Source organism: Leptopilina heterotoma, unplaced genomic scaffold (assembly GCF_015476425.1).
Source record: "Leptopilina heterotoma isolate Lh14 unplaced genomic scaffold, ASM1547642v1 Lhet_3, whole genome shotgun sequence".
NCBI lineage: Eukaryota > Metazoa > Arthropoda > Insecta > Hymenoptera > Figitidae > Leptopilina > Leptopilina heterotoma.
The window spans coordinates 442,885-466,752 of NW_025111003.1; the positions used below are offsets into that span (position 1 = coordinate 442,885).

Consider the following 23,868-nt stretch of genomic DNA (forward strand, 5'->3'; position numbering starts at 1 on the left):
AAAAACCCCTCGGTACCAAGTTTTATGAAAATTGAAGAATTTTTTTACCGCTATTTTGTATTTTGAAAATTTACCTTTAATTTCGTAATCAGTGACCTCAAAAATCCCGTGATACAAAATTTTATAAAAATTCAAGAATTTCTTGAAAATTGAAGAATTTTTTGAAAATTTTGACCGCCATATTGGATCCGCCATTTTGTATTTTGAAAATTTGGCTTTAATTTTGTAATCAGGGACCCCTCAAAACCCCTCTATCCTAAAATTAAGCTAAATCCGTAAATATTTTTTAATTTTTTTCTATCACGCAAAATTCGACATGTATTTTGAGGTTAGGAAAAAATCCTGACGTGATGGAGCCAAACGGACTTCAGATTCGGTTTCAGCGGCCCAAAATACATACAATACACCATGTTTGGTCAAAGGAACCTTTCATCGATTTTTTTTTGTGGACCTGTGATATCCATAAATATCCCCTAGACATTCACAGAATATCTTGTGCTGTACGGGATCTTTTATTGTTTAGTTGCTGTCTTAACTTTAAAAAATTTTGCAAACTGGCCGGTTAGGATTTTTATCTATAATATTGCATTTATATAATTTACAATGACAATAAAAATAAAGAATCATGTGAACAATAATAATAATAATATAAAAAATAATACAGGATTGAATTATAACGAAATAAATATTTTTTTAATAACAAAACAAAAATGTTTCACATTATCAGGGAAGCAATATTAAAGGGCCGGAGATATTGACACCTGGCCGGTTTGCCCCACTCTTCCCTAATGTTTCAGTAGAAATTAATAACCTATGTAATACTAAAATTTCAGAAGATGGCAGCCAAGAGACTGAGAAAATTATGGTTAAATGATGTAGATAAAGAAGTACCTCGAACTACAAAGTATCGCATGAGATTGAATTCCAGAAAAGACTACAATTTAATTCCTCAAAACGTAACTACATAATAGAAATATATTATATTTAAGTAGGGTAAAAGCAAAACGAACCTTGTTTTTTGTTATCTTTTAGTGAATTAAGGTCATTGCACCAGTTTATGAAGGCCTAATTCGTTTTGTGGAAAGAGGTGTAGAAACTTATTCATAAACATTTTAATCATATACAATTTAATAATTAGTACATTCATTAACCTTTGTGTCCATACCCAACAAATTCTACGTTGTCTCGCACCCGGGGTACCCGGGTACCCACTAAAGCAAAAAATTTATAAAAAATAATCTGAGCAGCAGAACTAGGGGTATTTTGTCAATAAAAATCAATAAAAAAGTTTTTTTGTTATAAATAAATAAAAAATTAGTTTAAACTATAGATATGCAGTGTCAGCACTCTGGGAGGCTGAGACAAATTGTTTAAAATTCATCAGATTCACATGAAATTTGTTACTCGGGGTTTTTTGGGGTCGCTGATTACGAATATGATGTCAGATTTTAAAATTCAAAATGGCGGATCCAATATGGCGAACGACAATTTAAAGATTTCATTAGATTCACATGAAATTTGGTATTCGGAGGTTTTCACGGTCGCTGAAAACGAATATGGGGTCAGTTTTTAAAAAATCAAAATGTCGGATCCAATATTAGTAAACGCCATATTGGATCCGCCATTTTGAATTTTCAAAAATTGACATCATATTCGTAATAAGCGACCCCAAAAAATCCCGAGTAACAAATTTCATGTAAAACTAATGAAATTTTTAAATTGTCGTTCGCCATATTGGATCCGCCATTTTGAATTTTAAAAATCTGACTTCAGATTCGTAATCAGCGACCCCAAAAACCCTCGAGTAACAAATTTCAAGTTAATCTAATGGCAAATATATGTATATGTGTTAATACAAAATAAAAGCTTTATTTGCAAATTATTGTATTATTTTTATTTTATTTGCAAAATTAAACTTGTAGATAGTGCTCTCTCTCGCGGAAAGTTAACCAAAGTTCGAGAAAAATATGTACGAAAAACGTCACTATGTACATAGTTCTCTACTTTTGTGACTTTTGAGATCAGTTTACTGACTAACCTATGTACATAGTGCTCGTGAATCAGGATTTCAGGGGTCAAGTGGGTTGAAAATCCTGAAAATTTTGTAGATAGGTCGTCTACTTCTGCAGATAGTGCCACTTTAAAAAATATTTCTCGAAAATCTCAGTAGATAGTTTAATTAACCGCTAATTATCTTCTAATCTAATTAAAATTTTCAATTACGAATACGACTATTAAATTCGACTTTTCATTACGAATCCAACGGTATAAAGAACTCATTTTTCATAAAATATGTAGATAGTGCCTTTTTTAAACTGGACGGCAGTATAGTTTAAAATAATTTTTTTATTTATTTATAACAAAAAAACTTTTTTATTGAAGAAATTGATTATATTTAACATAAATATCGAAGATCTGGAGCGCTGAGACAAAATACCCCTGGTTCTGCTGGTCAGATTATCTTTTATAAATTTTTTGCTTTAGTGGGTACCCGCGTACCCCGGGTGCGAGACAACGTAGAATTTGTTGGGTATGGACACAAGGGTTAACTTGTACAAGAAAACTCAAAATCTTGTATAGGAACTTATACACGATTTTATACAAGTAGAGTAGGTTGCAAAAATAATTGAAACCTACTGTACATAAGTCTAATAGTTACCTTGACTTATTCTTTTTTATTTTTTCATTTATTGGTTTATAAACCTGTCTTCAGCCTTACAAGTGTTTATACATTTTCCGTAATTTTTCTTTTTACAAATTTCCTTATTATCAAACTTAATACTGAATTTGGCGTCTACAGAACGGCTTAAAATTAGGAGTACTCGCATTTGCCTGGACCACCCGTCTAATGGGTTTTCTCGACAGCGGAGAGGGAAACTGTAGAAAACCTCTCCTGAGTACAACAGGTTTATCGACAGTCGAGTTCTAATCGTGTGTAACGGACAATATTCTACGGTGCACATCATTATACCTAGACGTCAAACCTCCCGCTCAGATTATCTCACGTTCCGGAAAACCAACATTCTACATCCATTTTTAACCCCATTTTTTAACTGTTTTATGGGTGAAAAAAGGGGTAAAAAAAGGGTGGTTTGGAAAAAAATCCAAACCGCCGCCATTTTCTCATTTTTTTTCAAATTCATTTTTTGTGGTTTATACCATAGCCACTGACATATATTTTAAGAAATTCTTTGGATTTTTTGTTTCCGACATTTTGAAGCAGACATATCGTGTCAACCAGTTTTTTCCGGACAATCGTTTCAGCCGCCATTTTGTCACCATGAAGGGCAGAATAAATAAAAAAATATTTTTTTTTAATCCTCAATATATATGTTAATATGTGTGAAAAGAACCCAGTGTTATACTTCGCACAGACATTATTTCTATATTTTAGTTTGTTTGTATTAAGAAAAGATGGACATTTTTAGTGGTTTAAATAAAATGTGCGGGTTCTGGGACCTTTTGAGACGGGAGTGAACATTTTTGTACTGGAAGTGGGGGGAAAAAGCAGTGTGGCGACGGAGGCCTAACAAAACTGTACTAAAACTCACGCTCGTCTTTTTTTACGATATTTCAAAGTATTTTCTCAATCATTTTTTATATAATCAGTTACATAATAATTTACCTTTCATAAATAAAACCTGTACCATTTTAAATCCAATCAAAATAAATAAATTCATAACAAATCATAACTATCATCATTCTGAGTTTAACCATAAACAATCACACCAAGTGTTTCGATACATTTTACTATGAAAAAATAAATGTTGAAAAAACAAGGCAAAGGTGGTGTCCGGTCCCCTTAAGTTTTTAAAATTGTCCTTCAGCAACAAGAGTTGCCCTCGACCTCCACTCGTGTCACAAAAATCATCGTAAAGCAATTGGCTGGCTTTATTCTCGTGTTACTTACGATATTTTTTATTCCTAATGTACAAAAGTGGCCATTTCAGATAGCATACGACAGGGAGTAAAAGTCATTCACTTGTTCGAAATGTATGAAAATGGCGGCCGTTTTCTCCCATGCGCAAGAAAAATGCATGTGAACAGCTAATTTTCTTGCCCATGGGAGAACACGGCCGCCATTTTCATACGGTCAAAGAAATGAATGACTTTCCTCCCTGTTGTCAGCTATCAGAAAGCGACATTTTTGTGTACGTGGAATAAAGTGGAATATTCGTCCTTCAATTTAATGACGGTCAGGCCATAAACATCACCATTTTTCCCCAGTACAATTTCAGTGCTAAAACGCAGCAAATTTTTACTGAAATAGCACTGAGCGTTCAGTACTAATTCCCCAGTACAATATTTCAGTCCATTCTTGCGGCAGGGATGGGTCAAAAAATGTATTTAAAAAATTCTTAAAAAAGCAAAACGATAAGGCGTTCTAAATTTATTCTAGTTTAATAATTTACTCTCTAAATCTGAATCAGTGAAAATCCACTAAAGATCAGTGAAAATTACTGGAAATTTTTCTCACGCATATTGAAAATTTCATTTATTCTTTAATTGCCCAATCAGTGAAAAATGACTGAAATTTCAATCATTTTTAACTGATTTTCAGTGAAATTTCACTGATTCAAATCGCGAGAATAGAGTCACTGAAAATCAGTCAAATATCACTAATTCAGTTTAAGAGAGTATCAAGAATTTTTGATTCAGATAACCTGGTGAGGCTGTGAAACGCACGGCGCATAAGAAAATACGGCGCCGTATGTAGTTAAGTTACAGTCGCCATTTTTAATTCTTTTTTTAATATAAATAATTATACAACCGACAGATTAGCTCAGTCGGATAGATTCCTCGCTTGGTGGTCGTTTAAGGACTAAGGGTAAGTACCCTTGTTTCGCGCCCATTTGGCTTGGTATTTTTCCGGCACGTGAGACAATCTGAGCGGGAGGTTTGACGTCGAGGTATAATGATGTGCACCGTCGATTTTTGTCCGGTACACACCATTAGAACTCGACTGTCGATAAACGAAATCGAGACTTTGCATGGTATCATCTTGTCTCGTGGACAACACCACTATAAACTAGAGATTTCTTTGCTTCTGTGTTAGATAAAACTGAAAGAAAACTGCAAAAATGTGCAAAAAGCAAACATGGTTAAATAATACATATTTGAGGTACTCTGTACAATTGCACTACATTGTCCCCAACCCCGTGCACTACAATGCCCCCAAGCACTTTTTTCAGGTTGACTTCAATATCTCAATAAAAACAAAATTAAACATCAAAACAATACTAAATTTTTGTTCAGAAGTAAATTTTACATGGAAAAAGGACTTACCCGATACTTTTTTAACGAGCCTTACATTTTCTTCAAGTCACTAAAAAAACGGAAATATGGTTTCGAAATCTAGTGTTTTTGAAGTGACGCCACAACTTCTTTTAGAAGAAGCACAATAAAGCCAAAATAATATATACATTACTATAATTTGATACCTTAACCCTACCATATTAACGGCAAGTAATTCAATTCATTCGTTTAGTCAGTAAAGCCAGTGCACTACATTACCCCCTGCACTACATTACCCCCCTCTACTCTACTCCTAATTTCAAGACGTTCTGTAGGCGCAAAATTTAGTATTAAGTTTGTTAGGCAAAAATTTGTAAGAGAAAAATTTACGAAAAATGTAAAAACACTTGTATAGCCAAGTATGTAAGGCTGAAGACAGGTCTATAAACCAATAAATAAATATAAATATACAAAAAGTTTATATAATTATGTAATATTTAAATAAAAAATCCGCAATTCCAAAAATATTTTCGTATATATGAAAAAATAAATTCCCCAACTTCATGCATTTTTCATCATTGAGAACGGTAACCTCCCCTTAAATATTTAAACTTTGAAAATAGAAATGTATTTATTCATAGGTAAATAATTAATCTGAGTAACATGTAAGTTTACTGGGTTTGCAATATACATATACTTACTGCAAAAAGCAAAATGTCTTTAAAGTACGCAGATGCTGAGCTGCAAATTTTCCTACTGGAAATTTTAAGGTCATTTTGCTATGAGCAGTAAATTTGCTTAAAGTTTTATGAAAGCTTATAGGTTATTTCTGTATGTAATTACAATCTAACTAAAAAGAAAATATAAAAATTTTTTTATTTCAGGTGCCAAATGAAAATCAAGTTGATGAACTTATGGAATGTGATAATAACACTGCGGTAAGAAAAAAAAATGCAATTTATACACTGAGAGAAATTGACCCAGGTTAATACAACCAGAAAAAAGTGGTTAATGAAATGCAGTTGCACGGAGAAAAAAATAAGGTTATACCAACCGGAGACCCCGGTTAAAACTATTTGACCGATACAGGCGTTAACATAACCTCTGATTCCCAAGTCAGCACAATTTGACAGCCAGGCAGTTTTGGCCTGGCTGCCTCAAGTAGTGTCAATGGCTGGATCGATATCGGTAGTAAATTAACTGACGAAAACTAAAGACTCAACTGGAGAGCCAAGTCAAAACGGCCTGGCTCTCCGGTTATCAATACTTGACTTCATAAAATTAGCATGATGACTCAAAAGAAAGCAGTTACAACTTTTTTTTTCTCTCCGTATGCTGGACCAACTTAAAATTGTCTCTGTAACATGTTTTATGGTTACAATAACCAGGAATTTAGATATATTAACTAAAATTGCTTAAGAAAACAATTCTAGTTTAGTAGTCCGGAGTAAGCGCAGTAAGTCTTTATACTTTCTGCTATAGTTTGACTTTTAACACAACGTAGAATGCATTTGTCAAGTTTTTATTTTAATGTATATTTTATGTTTTTTCATCTTTCTTCTTATTAACAAAACTGTGTAAATTAAAAGTGAATATGGGGCAAAATCCCTGAACTGCCCAGGTCAAAAAATTTATGTTACTGAATTTTCTTGAAACTTTTACAAAATAATACTATTATTAGTAGAAGTCTAGATATAAAATATTATTGAATTTAATAAAATATTTTTTGAGTTACAGAGTTTTAAAATTTTGAATTTTTTTGAAAATATATTTTTTTCGATTTAATATATTGATAAATAAAATTAATCAAATTATAAGTGTGTATAGTGACTTTGAAAGGTTTTAACACGAGTTACAAGCTCATGATGAAAAGAAAGTTGTTTTCTTTCAACTTGACCTTAAAATTCAAGGTCAAATTCTTGATTTCAATATATCTCAAAATCGATTTTTTAAATCTTTTTCTAACCTATCCCAATGGAAAGCTTACCTTTTTTCCTATGTGAAAAAATTTTAAAAATCGATTTTGAGATATTGAAATTAAGAATTCGACCTTGAATTTCAAGGTCAAGTTGAAAGAAAACAACTTTCTTTCATCATGAGCTTGTAGCTCATGTAGAAACCTTTCAAAATCACTATACACACTTGTAATTTGAATAATTTTACTTATCAATATATTAAATCGAAAAAAATATATTTTCAAAAAAGTCAAAATTTTGAAACTCTGTAACTCAAAAAATATTTTATTAAATTCAATAATATTTTATATCTACACTTCTACTAATAATAGTAACATTTTGGCAAAGTTTCAAGAAAATTCATTTTTTGACCTGAAAAGTTCAGGATTTTTTCCCAATATATATATGCTGTTGATACAAATCTTTTTAGGGTGGAGTCCCATGGCACCGTTTTGGGTTGTGTTTTGTAACTAGGCCATGAATGCAAATGATAGCAAACATATATCTCCATCTCTCTCACACAAAAAAATTTTAAAAATAAAATTTTTTTGGAAATTTTTTCAACCTCTGCACATTTTTTAAAAATTGTAGAAAAAATTTGAAACTTACATAAGTGTGATCATTCAAGCCTCATCTTTAATTTAAGACCAAGAGAGTTTAAAAATCTTATTCGGTTCGTGAGATATCATTATAAACGTCCGAGCATGTTTTTTGACAAATGCAGTGAATTAGTCGATTTTGAACGGTTTTTGGCTGAAAATGCTCTGCCGTTTATAATGATATCTCGCTAACCGATTAAGATTTTTGAACTCTTTTGGTCTTAAATTAAAGATGAGACTTGAATGATCACACCTATATAAGTTTCAAATTTTTTCTACGATTTTTAAAAAATGTGCAGGAGTTGAAAAAATTTCAAAAAAAATTTTATTTTTTAAATTTTTTTGTAAAATTTGTCAATCGCTGCAAACTTTGTATAAATTATTAAAATTTTCAGTTATGTATCATTAATCGTAGAATTTAATTATCTTTCGAATGGTATATTTGTTAATTTTCTGACATTTGTATTTACAAAAAAATCGTGATTTAAAGATTGGTATGTTTTTGGGCCGTGCGCGTGCAGCCGTACCGATAATTCTCGACGGTAGTGTAATTTTAACCTCTTAATCATACATAACATATTGATAACGTATAGATAACGCTACATGTTATAGCTTTACATCCACATCCACAATTTCAGTGTCAACCATGATTCTAGATTAAATTAAATTTATATTAACCATGTTTTATCGAAAAATTGGTTGTATGAACCAGGAATTTCTCTCCAGTGTATGTGTCGTAGGTCAATAAATAGTTCAGACCATTATGAAAAAAATTTTAAATTTCGAAAAGTAACGACCACTTACTACTTTTTTTGCTTTTTATTACATGAATTTTTGCAAATTTTATTTATAAGAGGACAAGAATGTTTTATAGTATTCAAATTTCAATATTTAATTAAAAATGTATGTTTACGCTTCCATAGATTTTTAAATAATAACGGTTTTAATTTCCATTACAAAATAATGATTAAAAAACCAACCCAATATTTCCAAAATTCTTCCCTTTTATCACGTCCAAATAATTCCGAATACTTAATTTTCCTGTCAACCATAATTTCTAAAAGAATTATATTTTTAATAATATTTACTGGAACTTTAAATACAAAATTAATTGTATTATTTTTTGTAAATTTTTAATAAGTGTATGAACATTATGAGATAATATATTGACTTGTGTTCATAAACTTATTCAACAAACTAGCTGTCGTACCCGTCTTCGACGGGTTTTAGTTTCTACCAATACATTTAACAGTGTGTCTACTAATTTGGAAAATAAGGAAATAGCTCAGGAATTTAATTTGACCGGAAAAAAATAATAATTAGTTAGGTACCATTATAGCTATTTCAGTAGGAAAATATTACTATTTGAATCAGTGATTGACTTTTTATTATCAAATTAGTTATTTTAACCAATTCAAATGCAGAGAACAATATTTGTCAATTTGTAGTACTTTAATTAATGCATTAAAAATTTATCAAATTTCCCACCCAGTTTTTGGAGTTATAGTAGAGTCTAATTGGAACTAATTGTATCGCAAAGGTTACGACTGCTAAAACCTAACATAAGACCTATATTTTAGACTGAAAGTAGGGCTTAAATTTTGACCCGGGTCTGTTTTCATAAATATTATACATCAATAAAAATTAAAGTAAAAAGCAATTTTTTAAAAGCGAATTAATATAATGAAACTTTTTCTTAATTTGATTGGAAAATTCCCAGCTTTTTCCAGTTTTCCCCGTTTGGTAGTTACCCTGTTAAATGTATTAGTAGAAACAAAAAACTGTCGTAGACGGGTACGACAGCTAGTAATATAATCTATATTTTATATGAACTTAAGAAAGAGTATTTTCATAAAAATAAGTAAATTTTTATAGCCATTTGTAGATTTATTTATGGATAAAATCAAGTAAATTTAAATTTAACAAAAAAAAGATAAACCGTGAAAAAGGACAAAGCAGGAAATTTTGTTAAATAAAATAGACACCGTGTTAACTTTTGTCTTTACATTGCTCAAAACATCTCTAAAAGTTAAATCTAGAGTTAAAATAAAAAAAACGTTTTAACATATAAGTTTTTGCCTAGTGGCATATAATATGCTTGTATTGTATCAGAGGTGACTTACAATTCTTGACATCCTGCGAAATCATTTTAATCATAAAAAATTTCCATTTTCAATATTTCTGAAATTCTTGAAAATATTAGATTAATTTGATAAATAATTCTCAATTACACTATTTTTACGTCAAAATAATAATCAGAGACTCCAAAAATACTACTGAATTAAACTTCATAGTAATTAGTATCGATTTTTTGATATTGAAAATATTTTTATATTTACTTATAGGATAGTATTTTTTGCAAAATTATGCTAAAATCTGACTAAATAACATATAATATTGAATTTTAGAAAGTTTAAAAGCTATCCATTAAAAATGTGAAATTTGGAAATTTTCCATTTTTTGAAGTTTTTGAAAATATTTTTATATTTACATCTTAGTTATAGGATAGTATTTTTTGCAAAATTATTCTAAAATGTGACTGAATAACATGTAATACTCAAATATAGAAAGATTAAAAGCAATCCATGAAAAATGTAAAATTTTGAAATTTTTGATTTTTTGAAAACATTTGTATACTTACATATTAGTTATAGGACTTTATTTTTTGCAAAATTATGCTAAAATGTGACTAAATAACATGTGATACTCAAGTATAGAAACTTTAAAAGCAATCCATGAAAAAATTAAAAATTTTGAAATTTTCGATTTTTTGAATTTTTTGAAGAAATTGAATATCTCCCGTTCTAATTAATATTTTTTAAATCTGTAAATTTATAAACCTTCCTTGGGTCAATACCTAATAACCTACCAAGTTGGACTTAAATCGATTTACATGTTTTTGTGTGATTGGGGTACAAAGTTTTTGTGACAGACATACGTACATACATACGTACATACATACGTACATACATTAAATTTTTTAAGAATATTTTTGGAATCCCTGATGTCCATAATAACTAATCATGTTAACATTTTGAAGTTTTAAGCAATGTACAGACAGACATCTGATTTTATTAATAAGGATTATCCTTTATCTCCTTAATTAATATTACTCTTTCTACTTAGAGATTATACAGAAATTAATTTGAAACAGAAATATTATCTGTTTTGATCCTCCATCAACATTATGTCTGTGAGGGGCATAAAAAATTTAAATTTAATTTGTAGATGTTAAATACATAAAAGTTTGGAAATTAAAGCCGTATATAAGACAGAAGTTTTTAAAAAAATGCCTTTGTTCTAATACTTTTTAATTAAATATCACTTTTAGTCTAATTTTTTTAATTTTTGTAATGAGTTCAAATATAAAATACTTCAAAACTTTATATCTGCTATACAGTTAATACTTGAACAAAACATATTCTTAAAATAGACCGTAAATATAAATACAACGGTAAGAATAATTAAGCGTTTAACTTTGGAGAAAGTTTAACCCAATTTTTTTCATACTGTTTCAGTGATGCCTCATGATAATTATAGGGAAAAAAGAAAAAAATCGGTAGATTTAATTAATGTAAATTTAGTTTTTTGATATTTTATCAAGATTATTGGATTAAGTTTTATCACTTTAACACAAAATTCTAAAATTGATGGAAAAATTGTTGTATAGCATCAATTTTTCAAAAATTTCGAATCAACGCAACGCAGTCATTCGCAGACAAACTCAGAGTTTTGGGAACCTATTGGAGAAAGGCCTTGAGAATTGAGAGTGAGCTGTGGCAGTATAGCTTTATCATTAGAGTTAAGGGAATGTTGGGATTTCGAAGTTGGCAGCAGTACTCAAGAGCAGTTAGGGATAAGGTGTGTGTGGAAAGTAGTCCTGCTCTTTCCGCGCACTCGTGTGCGTAAAAACACGAGATTATACGCACAGTGTTACAGAATAGTTATTTATGATTCAAGTGCGTAAAATCGTTGATTATACGAGTGTGACGTTTGCAGCTCGAGCCGAAGGCGAGTGCTGCAAGTCACACAAGTATAATCTGATTTACGCACGAGTGTCATACAAAATTTTTTGCAACACTAAAACAACTAAACTTGCAGCAATATTGTAAATATTACTGAAAGTTTAGGTGTAGTGGGGGAACTGTTGAATGAAGTTTTCTAGAAGCTAAAATAAAAATGTGATTGTAAATTGTTGTTTAAAAGCTTTAATTCATGGTTTCTCATCAAACAGTCACAAGAATGCGTAAAGTAATCATTTTACGCACTGAAAATCACTTTACACACTGCTAGCGGTGTGTAAAGTAACACTTTACACACCGCTATAAAATGAAATACTTTACACACAGTTTTCTGTGTGTAAAATTCAATTTTACAGGTTAGTGTTGCAAAAAGAAGTTTTAATACCGCCTATGCCTTCCCCACTCTATTTGTAATACCTCTATGGAAAATTGTATGAAAAAGGTCAGAAAATGATCCGCGTTAGTCTGATTTCAATTCAAATGAAAACTTGTATCCGAAAATACTTCTGAGTAAACCTGAATATTTACGAATTCAGTCCGCAAATAGTCCGCAACAATCCAAATTTATGGCCGGTGAAGAATTCTCAGTGTTGCCAGATGTAAAAATTGAGTTTATTTAAAATTTTATCTGTCGATTTTTTGTCTTTAAATTATCGTGTGGTATCACTTGAAACTCTATCTGAAAAAATTGGATGGACAAGACCTTTTGGGTTGAACGTAGTCCAAGATCTTTGTGTAGGTTTATTATTATTCTTATTAAAGTTCAATAATGTTTATTCATCATTTTTATAACATTAGTTACTTAAAGCAAATAAAAATTTGATCATTTTTTTGAAGATCTGACTATCACACTTTCTGATTTTAGCAAAGTAGTTTATAGCAACTTCTAAGTTTTGAATATTTAAAATAAATGGTTACAAAAAGTAATAAAGGTTTAAGAAAAATATTTTAATCTCTTTTCTAATAAATGAAAATTAAACGAAACAGATCCATTTTACTTATATTTGTAATAATAGTAGTGGAAGCTTTGTCGTTAAAATAAAACATTTTTAAAAGTATGATATAAAGAAATGCTAAATTAAGGATTAAGGTACTGTAGGTTTCAAAAATGCCTTCCTAGTGTAAACTTGTCGCACTCATATGTTTCCATGGAAACATATGAGTGCGACACGTTCAAACTAAGAAGGCATAATTGAAACCTACTGTACTACTTTAAAATATTTATAGTTTTGAGCCTTTATTCTAGTCGCACGGAAAGTAGAAAATCTTGTCGTGTTACAAATCAAAGAAATACTGTCTCTCGCAGAAACAATGAACAGAACAATCTGCGATTAGTTCGACAAGACTACAGTAATGAAAGTAATAAGGTTTAAGAGTATGCACAGTTGTCTGAAACCCGATTCTAGGTGAACAAAACAAATTTCTGAAAATTGCTTTGATAAATTTTAAAAAAACTCGTTACTCCCCAGGCGGAAATTTCCAACCGGCGCGGATCCTAGCCCGTACTGATGCCGGTGTAACTGTATTGGCTGGGAACCGCTTGCCAACCGAATGAGAACGGGCATTCTACCGATTAGTGACTAGGCCAGGAGCTCGCTGGCAACCGGCTCGGAACTGGCATTCTACCGCCTGCTGACCGGCCGGGAGAAGTCGTTCCGTGTATAATTCAACCGGCTGGGACCTGGCACTCTACCGACTGCAGATTTTTCATTTAATAGCCAGCTGAGCGCTGGAATTCTACCGACTGACAACCGGGTCAGTTCCAAATGATAATTTCAACAAATATTAATAAAAAAATAATAATTAATTGCAAAAGATTAAATACGCAATTTTTTATTACATAGACATTTGAAAAATCCTAAAGCTTGGGGGTACCGAAATCTCGCACACTGTAACCACTATGCAACGGTCGCATGGGACTCTCAAATCTTAAATACTCTCAAGTGTCACAAGCTGAAATAAAACTTGTAGAATTACTACGCGTCAATGATACAGCAATATTTTTATTATTATATAATATATTAAAAATTGAGAATTAATAATAAATTATTAACATGAATATTAATAATTTATTATTAATTCTCAATAATAATAAATTTATATTAATAATATAAATTTATTTATAATAATTATAAAGTATAAGTACACAACAAATTTTTTTAATTGTTTAATTTTGAAAAAAGTCTTAATAAATAATTACTTAATATATTGATTAAATTCATTTATTAATTAATAATTATTTTCTAAAATAATGCAATTAATTATTGTAATAATTATTTAGTTATAACTGACAAATTTGGCCTATCCCTGGCCATTTACAGACAGGGATATGTCCAACCACAGATATTTTGCCAGGATGACGTTCAAAACGGTCAGGCCTTAGTTCAGGAACATCTCATACATAGGCGTAGCTAGAACTTTTGGCTAGGGGGGGCCCGGCCCCGGTTCGCATATTCTGATAGGTATATATTTATGGGGAGCAAGAGTGCTAATGTTAAATTTTCGAAAAATGTTTTTCTAGGCACTAAATTTAACAAAAATTTAGCCCTATACATTAAATGTATTATTTTTTATTAATGTTTATGTCATTTCTTCAGGGGGGCCTGGATAAATACAATAACCAGACTGCGCACCGGTCATACTTCCACTTATGAACTTTTTTCAAGACTCAATTGGAACGCGACGGTAGGCTGCGGCTGCGGTGAGGAGAACCTTGGAACATATTATTCATGACTGCCCCTTATTACAACCTAAAAGAAACAAATTTTGCAACTACTTGCAAAGAAAATACCCAAATGCTGATCCCAGAACGATCTCAATCGATGAAATGATCTTGCCTCCCGATAATGAAACGGTCATTGAACTGGGTGGGTTCTTGAGCCAATCTAGACAACCAATATAGTCCTACGGATTATTTGGCTTGTCTCCTAAATTCATTGCCAACGACGGAAGACGCACGATACGAAGCCGTTTGGGCCCATTCAATAAATCTTTCTAACAGTCGATTTACTTATTTTTGCTGACAATCTTATTCTTAAGTCTTCGCTCCATTTACCCGACCTTTTCCATTTAACCGACACATATTGCCTCTGACCAAATAGACAAATAGGGAGCAGCATAGATGATATGGTAATATCCAGACACGCACTTCCAGGGTACAAAATCTTCACAAATACAGATTGCCTATACCATTAACCCATGACTTAAGGAGGAACCACTCACCAAACTTTTGGTCCAAGTTTGACGGCCTGCATTTTTTAAGAAAAAAATTACACGTTATTGCCTATAAGTAATTCTTTTAGTGTAACAAATGACCTTTAAAACAAGCCTAAGATCATTAAAAAGCGTTCACTATTTTAAAAGTTATTCAAATTTTTGTAAAACATTGAAAATGACGATAATTTAAAAATATCTAAATTAAATATTGGCCAAATGGCTTCTAAAAGATCTGTTTCTTTTCAAAATTTTAACATTTTTTACAAAATAAAAAAAAATTTAGTTTCCATACAATTTTTGTTTTAAAATATTTTTCAATCAGCTGAAAATGGGTGGTCTCTCAATTTTGACCGGTAGTATAACTAATTTATGTATTAAATGTTTAATGAAAAATGTTTTTCACTTCAGGTAATTACCTGAAAATTGAAACTTTTAATCAAGTAAAAACGCGTTAGATACCTTTCACTGTGAAGCGTGACATATAGAACAATATAATAATATGGGACAAAACTCCTCAACTGCCCAGGTCAAAAAATGAATTTTCTCGAAACTTTCACAAAATGTTACTATTATTAATAGAAATGTAAATATGAAATAGAATTGAATTTGATAAAATAATTTTTGAAGTTACGGAGTTTTAAAATTTATTTGTTAATAAATAATATGAACTGAGTGAGAGTCCTGCAAGTTCAAGTACATGATTATGTACTTAAAAGTACATATGATCGTGTACGATCAGCTTGAGGAAATTGGAGCAGTTAAAATGTACATGAAAGAAGTTTTAAGTTGTAATTTAATTGTAATTTGGTAAGGCTTTCTGAAGTGTACCAATGGTTTTTGAAGCCTGTTCTTAATGAGATAATTAAATTTTCTTTATAGCATTTTATATAGAATTTAAAAGTTTTACAAAAAAAATGTTAGGGTCCGCATTTTATTTACAAGTTACAGCTATTTTTGTTACGCGCTGTTACAAAGACATTTATAAAGCATTTGATACATAATTTCGAAAATTTTAATTCAAATTAAATTCAAAATGGCGGATCCAATATGCGGCGAATAATATGGCACTCAAAAATAGCTTTATTTTGTAAATAAAATGCAGGCTTTAAAATTTTTTTTTTGTAATACAGTAGTATCTTTCAATAGTGCAGTTCTGAACAGTGCAGTCATTAGTGAGTTGAGTAGACAAGGGGTTTCGGGGGGCAAAGGAAAAGGGAATCTATGACGTCAAATACAGTGCCGTCGCTCATTTGATTATTTAGTATAATTTAGTGGTGCCCGGTATTTAGTAGTGGGGGACCCTTAATTTTCTTGACACGGACCTGAATGTTTTAGTTTTTGCTTGCTTCGAACAGTGCACAATATTCCCGACGACTGCACTATTGAAAGATCCTACTGTAGTTCCACATTTTACGTAGAATAAAATGCTGTAAAGAAAATTTAATTATCTCTTTAAGAACATGCTTAAATTTTCATTTGTTTATAAAAATTTTCTATTATTTAAAGAAATTACATGATAATTTAAAACTAGAATTGAAGTTTTAAAAAGAAAGATTTTTTAAATAAGTGGTTAAACTTTTATCGAATTCTGTCGATTAGTTTTCGAGTAATTCATTTTTTTCGAAAAAGGTGTTAAAAAATTAAATTGTTAATAACTTTTTAAAAAACAATTTAAAAAAAAACTATTTTCAGGTGCTGTTTTTATCATTATTTACTTTTGAAATATAGTGTTTGAATAAAATTAAAATACCCTTCGATAATCATGAGTACACTTCAGAAAGCCTTACCCAATTGTAATTTAAAAGTATTTTTTGTGCCTTTTTCACTCTTTTTTGAAAAAAAAACGCTCGTATGAAAGCGATAATATTACCAAAACACTAATTAAGTGACTGGACAGTTTCACTGAATGAAACAGTTCCCCTTTGTGAACAATACTTTTGTCAAGTCCCTGACCAGAAAATCTGATCATAATCGTGATAAGAATTTCTTTCCAGACACTGGCCGGTCAATGATTTGAAGAATTATTTAAGATTACACCTAGAAAAACTGGTCCACCACTGATCAGAAAAACTTGTCACAGAAACTGACCAGTTAGTAATGAAAAAACAAATCACCAGTCCCATAATAAAACACTCTTAGTCAATCATTTATGATTAGATATTAAAAATAATTTTTATGTTCCATACGGTCAAATACAGAAAAGTTTAAAGTAACTTTATAATTATAAAAGTTATGATCGTTTCACTGTCACATCACCAAAGTTTACATTTTTCTAAATTTTAACAAGATAAGCCGTCAAGTTAAACTTGCAGTTACACGGAAAAAAAAGTACGTGAAATTTTCATTGACTCGGAACTTGACTTTTGGATACGACACAAAATACTAAAAACTGTCTAGTACTTTTGAATGAGAGTTTCAAAAGCAGTCAATGAAAATAAAATAATAAAATAAAATAAAAAAAATAATTTCCACTTGTTCACACAGTTTTTCTGAGATTCACTCATTCATTCACATATTTGGATAATTAATCACAAAACAAAGAACAATTATTGTATCACTTTTCGACGTTCGTCAACACTTATGAACTAACCTATAACACATTATTATATATTATATATTATATTATATTATATATTATTCGCGTATAACTTAAATATAAACACACACTTAACACTTAAAAGTACATATCGAATTGTCCTTATATACCACATGGTGAAATTTTTCACGACTTCTGAGACATGCTATTTCACTGAAAACTGAGACTTACATAACATTCTGTTTTGTGAGAAACACAAAATAAAAAATATTTTTTTGAAAGTCAATTCTTGAAGACAAATATATATTAACACTATTTGTTTTTCATAAAATAATAGTATATTCACATCTGAAATTAACACAAATGGAAACAGACGATCAGCTGGCATTTACCTTGGGTAGAAACGCGCAACGCACACTGCGCATGCTCTACAGAATTTTCACGCGCAGTCAACTAATCTTTTACGTACTTTATAAAACTGAATAAATGACTTTTCGTTAAAATTTAAAAAACACTGTTGCCCATACTAGTACTAGAATAACTCTAGGACTTTTCTATATTTTCTAATAAAAAGTATATGATACAGCCTTGTATTTTGTGTCCTATCCAAGAGTCAAGCATTTTCAAGGAAGGATTCACGTACTTTTTTTTCCGTGTATGATTAGTTACTATCTAGTCACCGTGGCTGTGTGGTAACGCACATGCGTTGTGTCTCCAGTGAAACGACAAGGCTTCAAAAAAATGCAAAATCAAACAAAATACCTAAATATTTTTATGGAGAAAGAAATATTTTTCATTTTTATGTTTTATAAGTTTAAAAATAAAACTAACAAATGCAATTACAACTCTGATTGTGAGGTTTAAAATGAGTCAGAAATTCAAACGAGACAGTGAATCATATTGCCATTTGCTGCAACCTTTACATATTAAATATCTATATTTTGAATATCATTTTCGAGATTATCGGATATAAAAAAATTCTAGTTTTAGACGAAAATTTTAGATTTTACTCATTTCTATTTTATTGTTGTTGCATATTGTACACTTAAACATATTATTTAGATAGCTGATGGTGAAATTAGAAGCACTGTTTATGCTTCTGAATCTGATGAACCTGATTCTTATTGTCACGATAACGAAATACATGTCAATAACGAAAATGGCGAAGAATTTTACGAAAATGACGAAGAATTTTACGAGAGTGACGAAGAATTTTACGAAAATGAATTTCCTTTCGACGAAGATAATCAGGAAAATGGAACAGCTAGTAGTATATTAGAAGAAATGTTGAATTCTGAAGAAATGCATAATATTATTGATATACCTATATCAGTAAGTAAAGGTGAAATTCTCATGATGGTATTGAAATACGCACTGTTTCATAACTTATCACATAGTGCAGTAACAAATTTATTTTCATTAATTAATTGTATGTTTGTGCGATCGTTCTTACCTGACACTCGATACCTTATAGACAAATTGTTTTTTTCATCGTCTTTAGTAAAATACCATGCCCTGTGCCCGTATTGTGGAGCATACGTTGGAACATTTGTTCGACAAGATAAACATAAAACTTGTTTACTTTGTAAAAAACAATTCAATTTGAACGAAATGCAATTTAAAGATTTTTACTCTACATTTAATGTTGCCAACGATATAAAAGCAATAATTGAAGATAATGATGAATATTATCATTATGTTGTAAACGAAAGAGTCCATGAACCTGGAAAGTATAGCGATATTTATGATGGGGAAAAATATAAATGTTTTGTTGAAAGTTTAGATATTGAGGATAGAAACCGATACGTGTCGTTACTGTTTAATACAGATGGGGCAAATGCATTCAATAGGTTTCACTCACAGAATTCAGTTTATCCACTTCATCTTATTGTAAATGAGTCACCCCTAGATATTAGGACTTCAAAAACAATTGTTTGCGGATTATGGTTCGGTAAAGGAAAACCGGATATGAATGTTTTCTTACGTTCCTTCGTAGACGAAATGAATGAGTATTCTAGATTAGGAATTCCGTGCTTAATTCGAGGAGAGACTATCATCATCAAACCATACGTAATCGGTTGTGTTGTAGATTCCATTGCTCGTCCTCCTTTACAAGGTGTAGGTCAGTTCAATACTCCATACGGATGCAACTGGTGTATTCAAAAGGGTGAATGGACTCCAAATGCTGAAAACACTGGTGGTTCAGTCAAATACCCATTCTTACATCCTTTACCGAAAAACCGAACAAAAGAACATTTCGAAAAGTGTTTAAATCTTCTTAGAGATAAACGTAATCCTAATGATACTTTATCCATTCAGTATTCTACTGCTGTAAATCATACTCTTGAAAGTGACTCTGTAAATGTAGAAGAAGATGAAGAAGCTGAGAATACTGAAGGGGTTATTGCTAATAGCCAAAAGAAGGATAATTGTACTTACGGAGTTTTGCATGAGTCACCCTTAACTAGTCTCAATAGGTTTGATATTGTTTCCTCCATGATTCCAGATGACATGCACTTTGCAAGATTAGGGATAGCATCACAATTTACAAATTATCTCTTTGACAAAAAATCCCCACTGAAAGAAAATTTAACTTCTCTAAATGCAAAAGAAATCGACAAAATTTTAAATAATATTTCAGCCCCACACCAAGCTATGCGCTTAACGCGTTCAATTACCGACAGGCATAAGTGGAAAGCCAAGGAGTGGGAAAATTATATTTTGTATTATAGTTTACCAGTAATGCAACTATTTTTCGAGGAGAAACTGGTAAAACATTGGGCTTTATTTGTCGAATCATTTTACATAGGATTATTACCATGCATTTCTCATAATCATTTGCTTCGTATGGAGTATTTAGTTAAAAAGTTTATAATTTATGCAGAAAAGTATTATACAAAAAGAAGCTTAACTTACAATGTCCATCAGCTCTGGCACTGGATTGAATCTCTGTCGAATTGGGGTCCATCGTGGGCTCATAATTGTTTCGTGTTTGAAACAGGTAATGGGAAATTAGTTCGTTCTATTAATGCTTCTAAAGGAGCATCAAACCAAATTTGTAGAAATATTTCCAACGAACATTGTGACAGAATTTTAAGCAAAACCATTCTTCCTATTTGTACTGATAAGGTAAAAGATTATTACTTGTCTTTAAAAAAGGCAAGTACAAAACATACATGTAAAATATCTGTTGCTAGATATTTTGGTATTCCTCGTCCAGTGCATAAAGATTGGATTAACCGACTCGGATTGACTTTAAATGCTGTATATTACAAGAGAATGGTTAAAGGAAAATGTATTTTTTCAACGTCAGGTGATGCAAATGTTCGTACAAATAATAGTTTTGCGCAACTAAAAAGTGGTACTTTTATTAAAATTCAGAATTTTATTGTTGATGAAAATCTTGAAACAGAGCACGTAATTTACAAAGTTATTTGTACCGAAAATTTCATTCAAGATCAATATTCGTATCTGCAAAAAGTAAAAGAAATAAGTAATACTCTCATGGTCGCAGAAGTTGACGAATTAGAAAACATTTGTGTCTTTTTTAAAATTAGAAAGGTGGATTATATTTGTCCCGTGCCAAACTTATATTACTACTAATAGGCGGAAATTTAATTACATTAATAACGTCAATTCCTATAATTAAAATGTTATATTTTTTCTGTTATTCAAATATTGAATATAAACTATAAATAACACTTTATTACGTCAATAATTATTGCAAATTAAAAAAAATTATTAAAAGCAAATCAAATAAATTATGTGTTTATAATAGGCGTCGTCCCATGCCTCTTAATTGGCAAATTATTTTCCTCTATCTGACAAAGAACATTAATTTGTTACTGTTTATACTACTTCATAATTTATTAGAAATTTCAATTAATGTATGTTACCTTGTTACCTTGATGTTTTGCATTGTTTTGGTAATTATATTATAAGTCATAAGAATATGAGAATTGTAAACTTAATAAATACTATGCATTTTAATTACACCTAATTATTTTGTTAAATAATTTTATTCTATTATATAATATTGTTGTAAAATTAATATATCTTTATTTTTACTTATAATCATTTGATTTTTCCGGATTTTTCACTATAATTAGTGTAAACCCAGTTGAAAACGATTCTTACGACTTTTTTAAATAAAATTTAGGTACGAATTTTGCATGATTTTTAAAAAGAAATCCGCACTTAATTTTTGCTGTAAATTTTGTTTTAAACTGGACCTCTTTCTCAAACGAATTTTGTACAATGATCGTGCAACTTCCTAACAAATTTTAAGTAAGTTTTTAAAAACTCCCGCACGTAATTTTTGCTGTAATATTTTTTTGAAAATTGAACTGCAGTTTTCCTTACACATTTTATACAATATTCGTGCAAATTAAGAACTAATTTTTTATCAAATTTTTTAAAAATTCCAGTAGGAAATCGATAAGAATTGAGAACGTATGATTTACTTCTAGTTGTGTTATGTTGGTTTTTCTTCAAATACCCTATTTTTTCATTTTTTTAATGTGTATAGCATATAGTAAAAACTGTATAAAATAGATAAGAAAATTTAAAAAAGGTAAGCATACTTTTATTTACTTACCAATGTCTAAAACGTAATTTTCTCTCACTGTCATTGAAGATTTTCAAAAAGAGACAATAACTTGGTTACAAAGCACTCGAAAGTATATGTCCAGTGAGGTAAATAAATTATAAGAGAAGATTTTATTGTATTAGAAAGCATTTCGGTGTGATAAGCATTTTAATTTATTTGAAGTTAATATTCTAATATCCACAACTCTGCAATATCAGGAAGCAATTATAGACTGTATAAACCAGGCACATAAGACAGATTCAGGATATAGCCAATATTCTGCATTTGTTTTACGTACTCGGCTCTATTGTGCTTAAAAACATATTGTAAGTCGCATTCCTTCTATCTTTACGCAGCTAACGGCAATGAATATTATATGGAATACCCTTCGAAAATAATATTCATATCCAGAAATCAGGATTTAATAGGACATCTCTAGGATATCCTACGAATATCATAATTTCCCAATATTTTTGGATGGTTCGTAAGATATCCTGAAGATCCGGATGCTGTTAAAAAACTTATTACTCAGATTCAATCATCATGTCACTTTAAATTAGACAAATTTAAATATTGTATAATAAAGATAATTCTATGTGTACTTAAATGTAATTCTATTTCAATATAGAAATCGTAGGGAAACAATGGTTACTTTATTGACCGCTGAGATAGATAATCTGACCATAATACGTCTAAAGTTGCATAAGGGAATTAAATTTTGCTACAGGAATCCTCGTGTATTTCCAAGTACATCGTAAAAATGATCTTTTTTTAAATTCTACACATTGTTGTCAGGCTTATTCTATACGTTTTTAAAGGTAATTTAATATATGAAAATAACATTCTCTGATGCACATGTTATTAATTATGTCTAATTTAAACCTAAGCTTTTTGTAATTTTGTTTCAACATAGGAATCCTCGTATATTTCCACGTAGATTGGAAAAGTCGTATTTCTAAGAAAATGATGTAAATTGTTACCCGGGTAATTCCATGCGTATTTAAATGTAATTAAATTTATGAAAATTACATACTTTTGATGCACGTGTCACTAAGTGTTTAATATAAACTTGAGGTTTTTATAATTTTATTTCAATATAGGATAATCCTCGTGTATTTCCACGTAGATTAGAAAAGTCATATTTCTAAGAAAATGATATAAATTGTTACCCGGGTAAGTCTATGCGCATTTAATAGTAGATTATACAACAAGGCACAAAAATAAGGTTACCTCTTATGTAGCGTACTATATGCTTCAAGTAAGTAATGGCGTATTATGGACCATTATTGCCCTAGGGTAATAATAAGTACATCATTGCAAGAAGCAAGAAGACTAGAGACAGGAGGGTTAACATGGCTGTATTATCATGCACAGCAGTGAGTCAGTATTAGTGCGGTTGTGAAGGCGGAAATAAATTGCGCCAAATAGACCTTTGTGATTCTGCACATCTCACACACGCTTACGTTATATATTTAAATACGTGGAACGCGTAAGTGCAGAATCAAAACACGATATTTGGCGCAATTTAACCATACCTTCATAACCCCCTATTTTTGTCCTACCCCCACTACTGCAGTCAGTCCTCCTGTCTCTAGTCTTCTTGACTTGCTGTAAGTTAAACGGGCTGCGATGGGCTGGAGTATTGTATTATACATTATCTAGCCCTCGTACCTGCTATGGGCTAGCAATTGGTTAGACATTATTTCTCTCAATTTTT

General features: G+C 30.6%; 1 protein-coding gene across 2 annotated transcripts in view; it reads left to right on the forward strand.

Annotated features, from left to right (window-relative positions):
• Nucleotides 1-21,501, forward strand: part of LOC122504492 — a 31,154-nt gene extending 9,653 nt beyond the window's left edge. The window contains exons 3-5 of one of the 2 annotated variants that reach the window (XM_043615628.1): nt 834-956; nt 6,120-6,173; nt 18,626-21,501. In XM_043615628.1, the coding sequence (XP_043471563.1) occupies nt 837-956; nt 6,120-6,173; nt 18,626-21,166 (2,715 nt within the window). In that variant the 5' untranslated portion in view covers nt 834-836 and the 3' untranslated portion in view covers nt 21,167-21,501. Of the gene's footprint in view, nt 1-833; nt 957-6,119; nt 6,174-18,625 lie in introns of those variants that run through there. The other variant, XM_043615629.1, reaches the window with a different exon arrangement.
• Nucleotides 21,502-23,868: the final 2,367 nt, after the last annotated feature.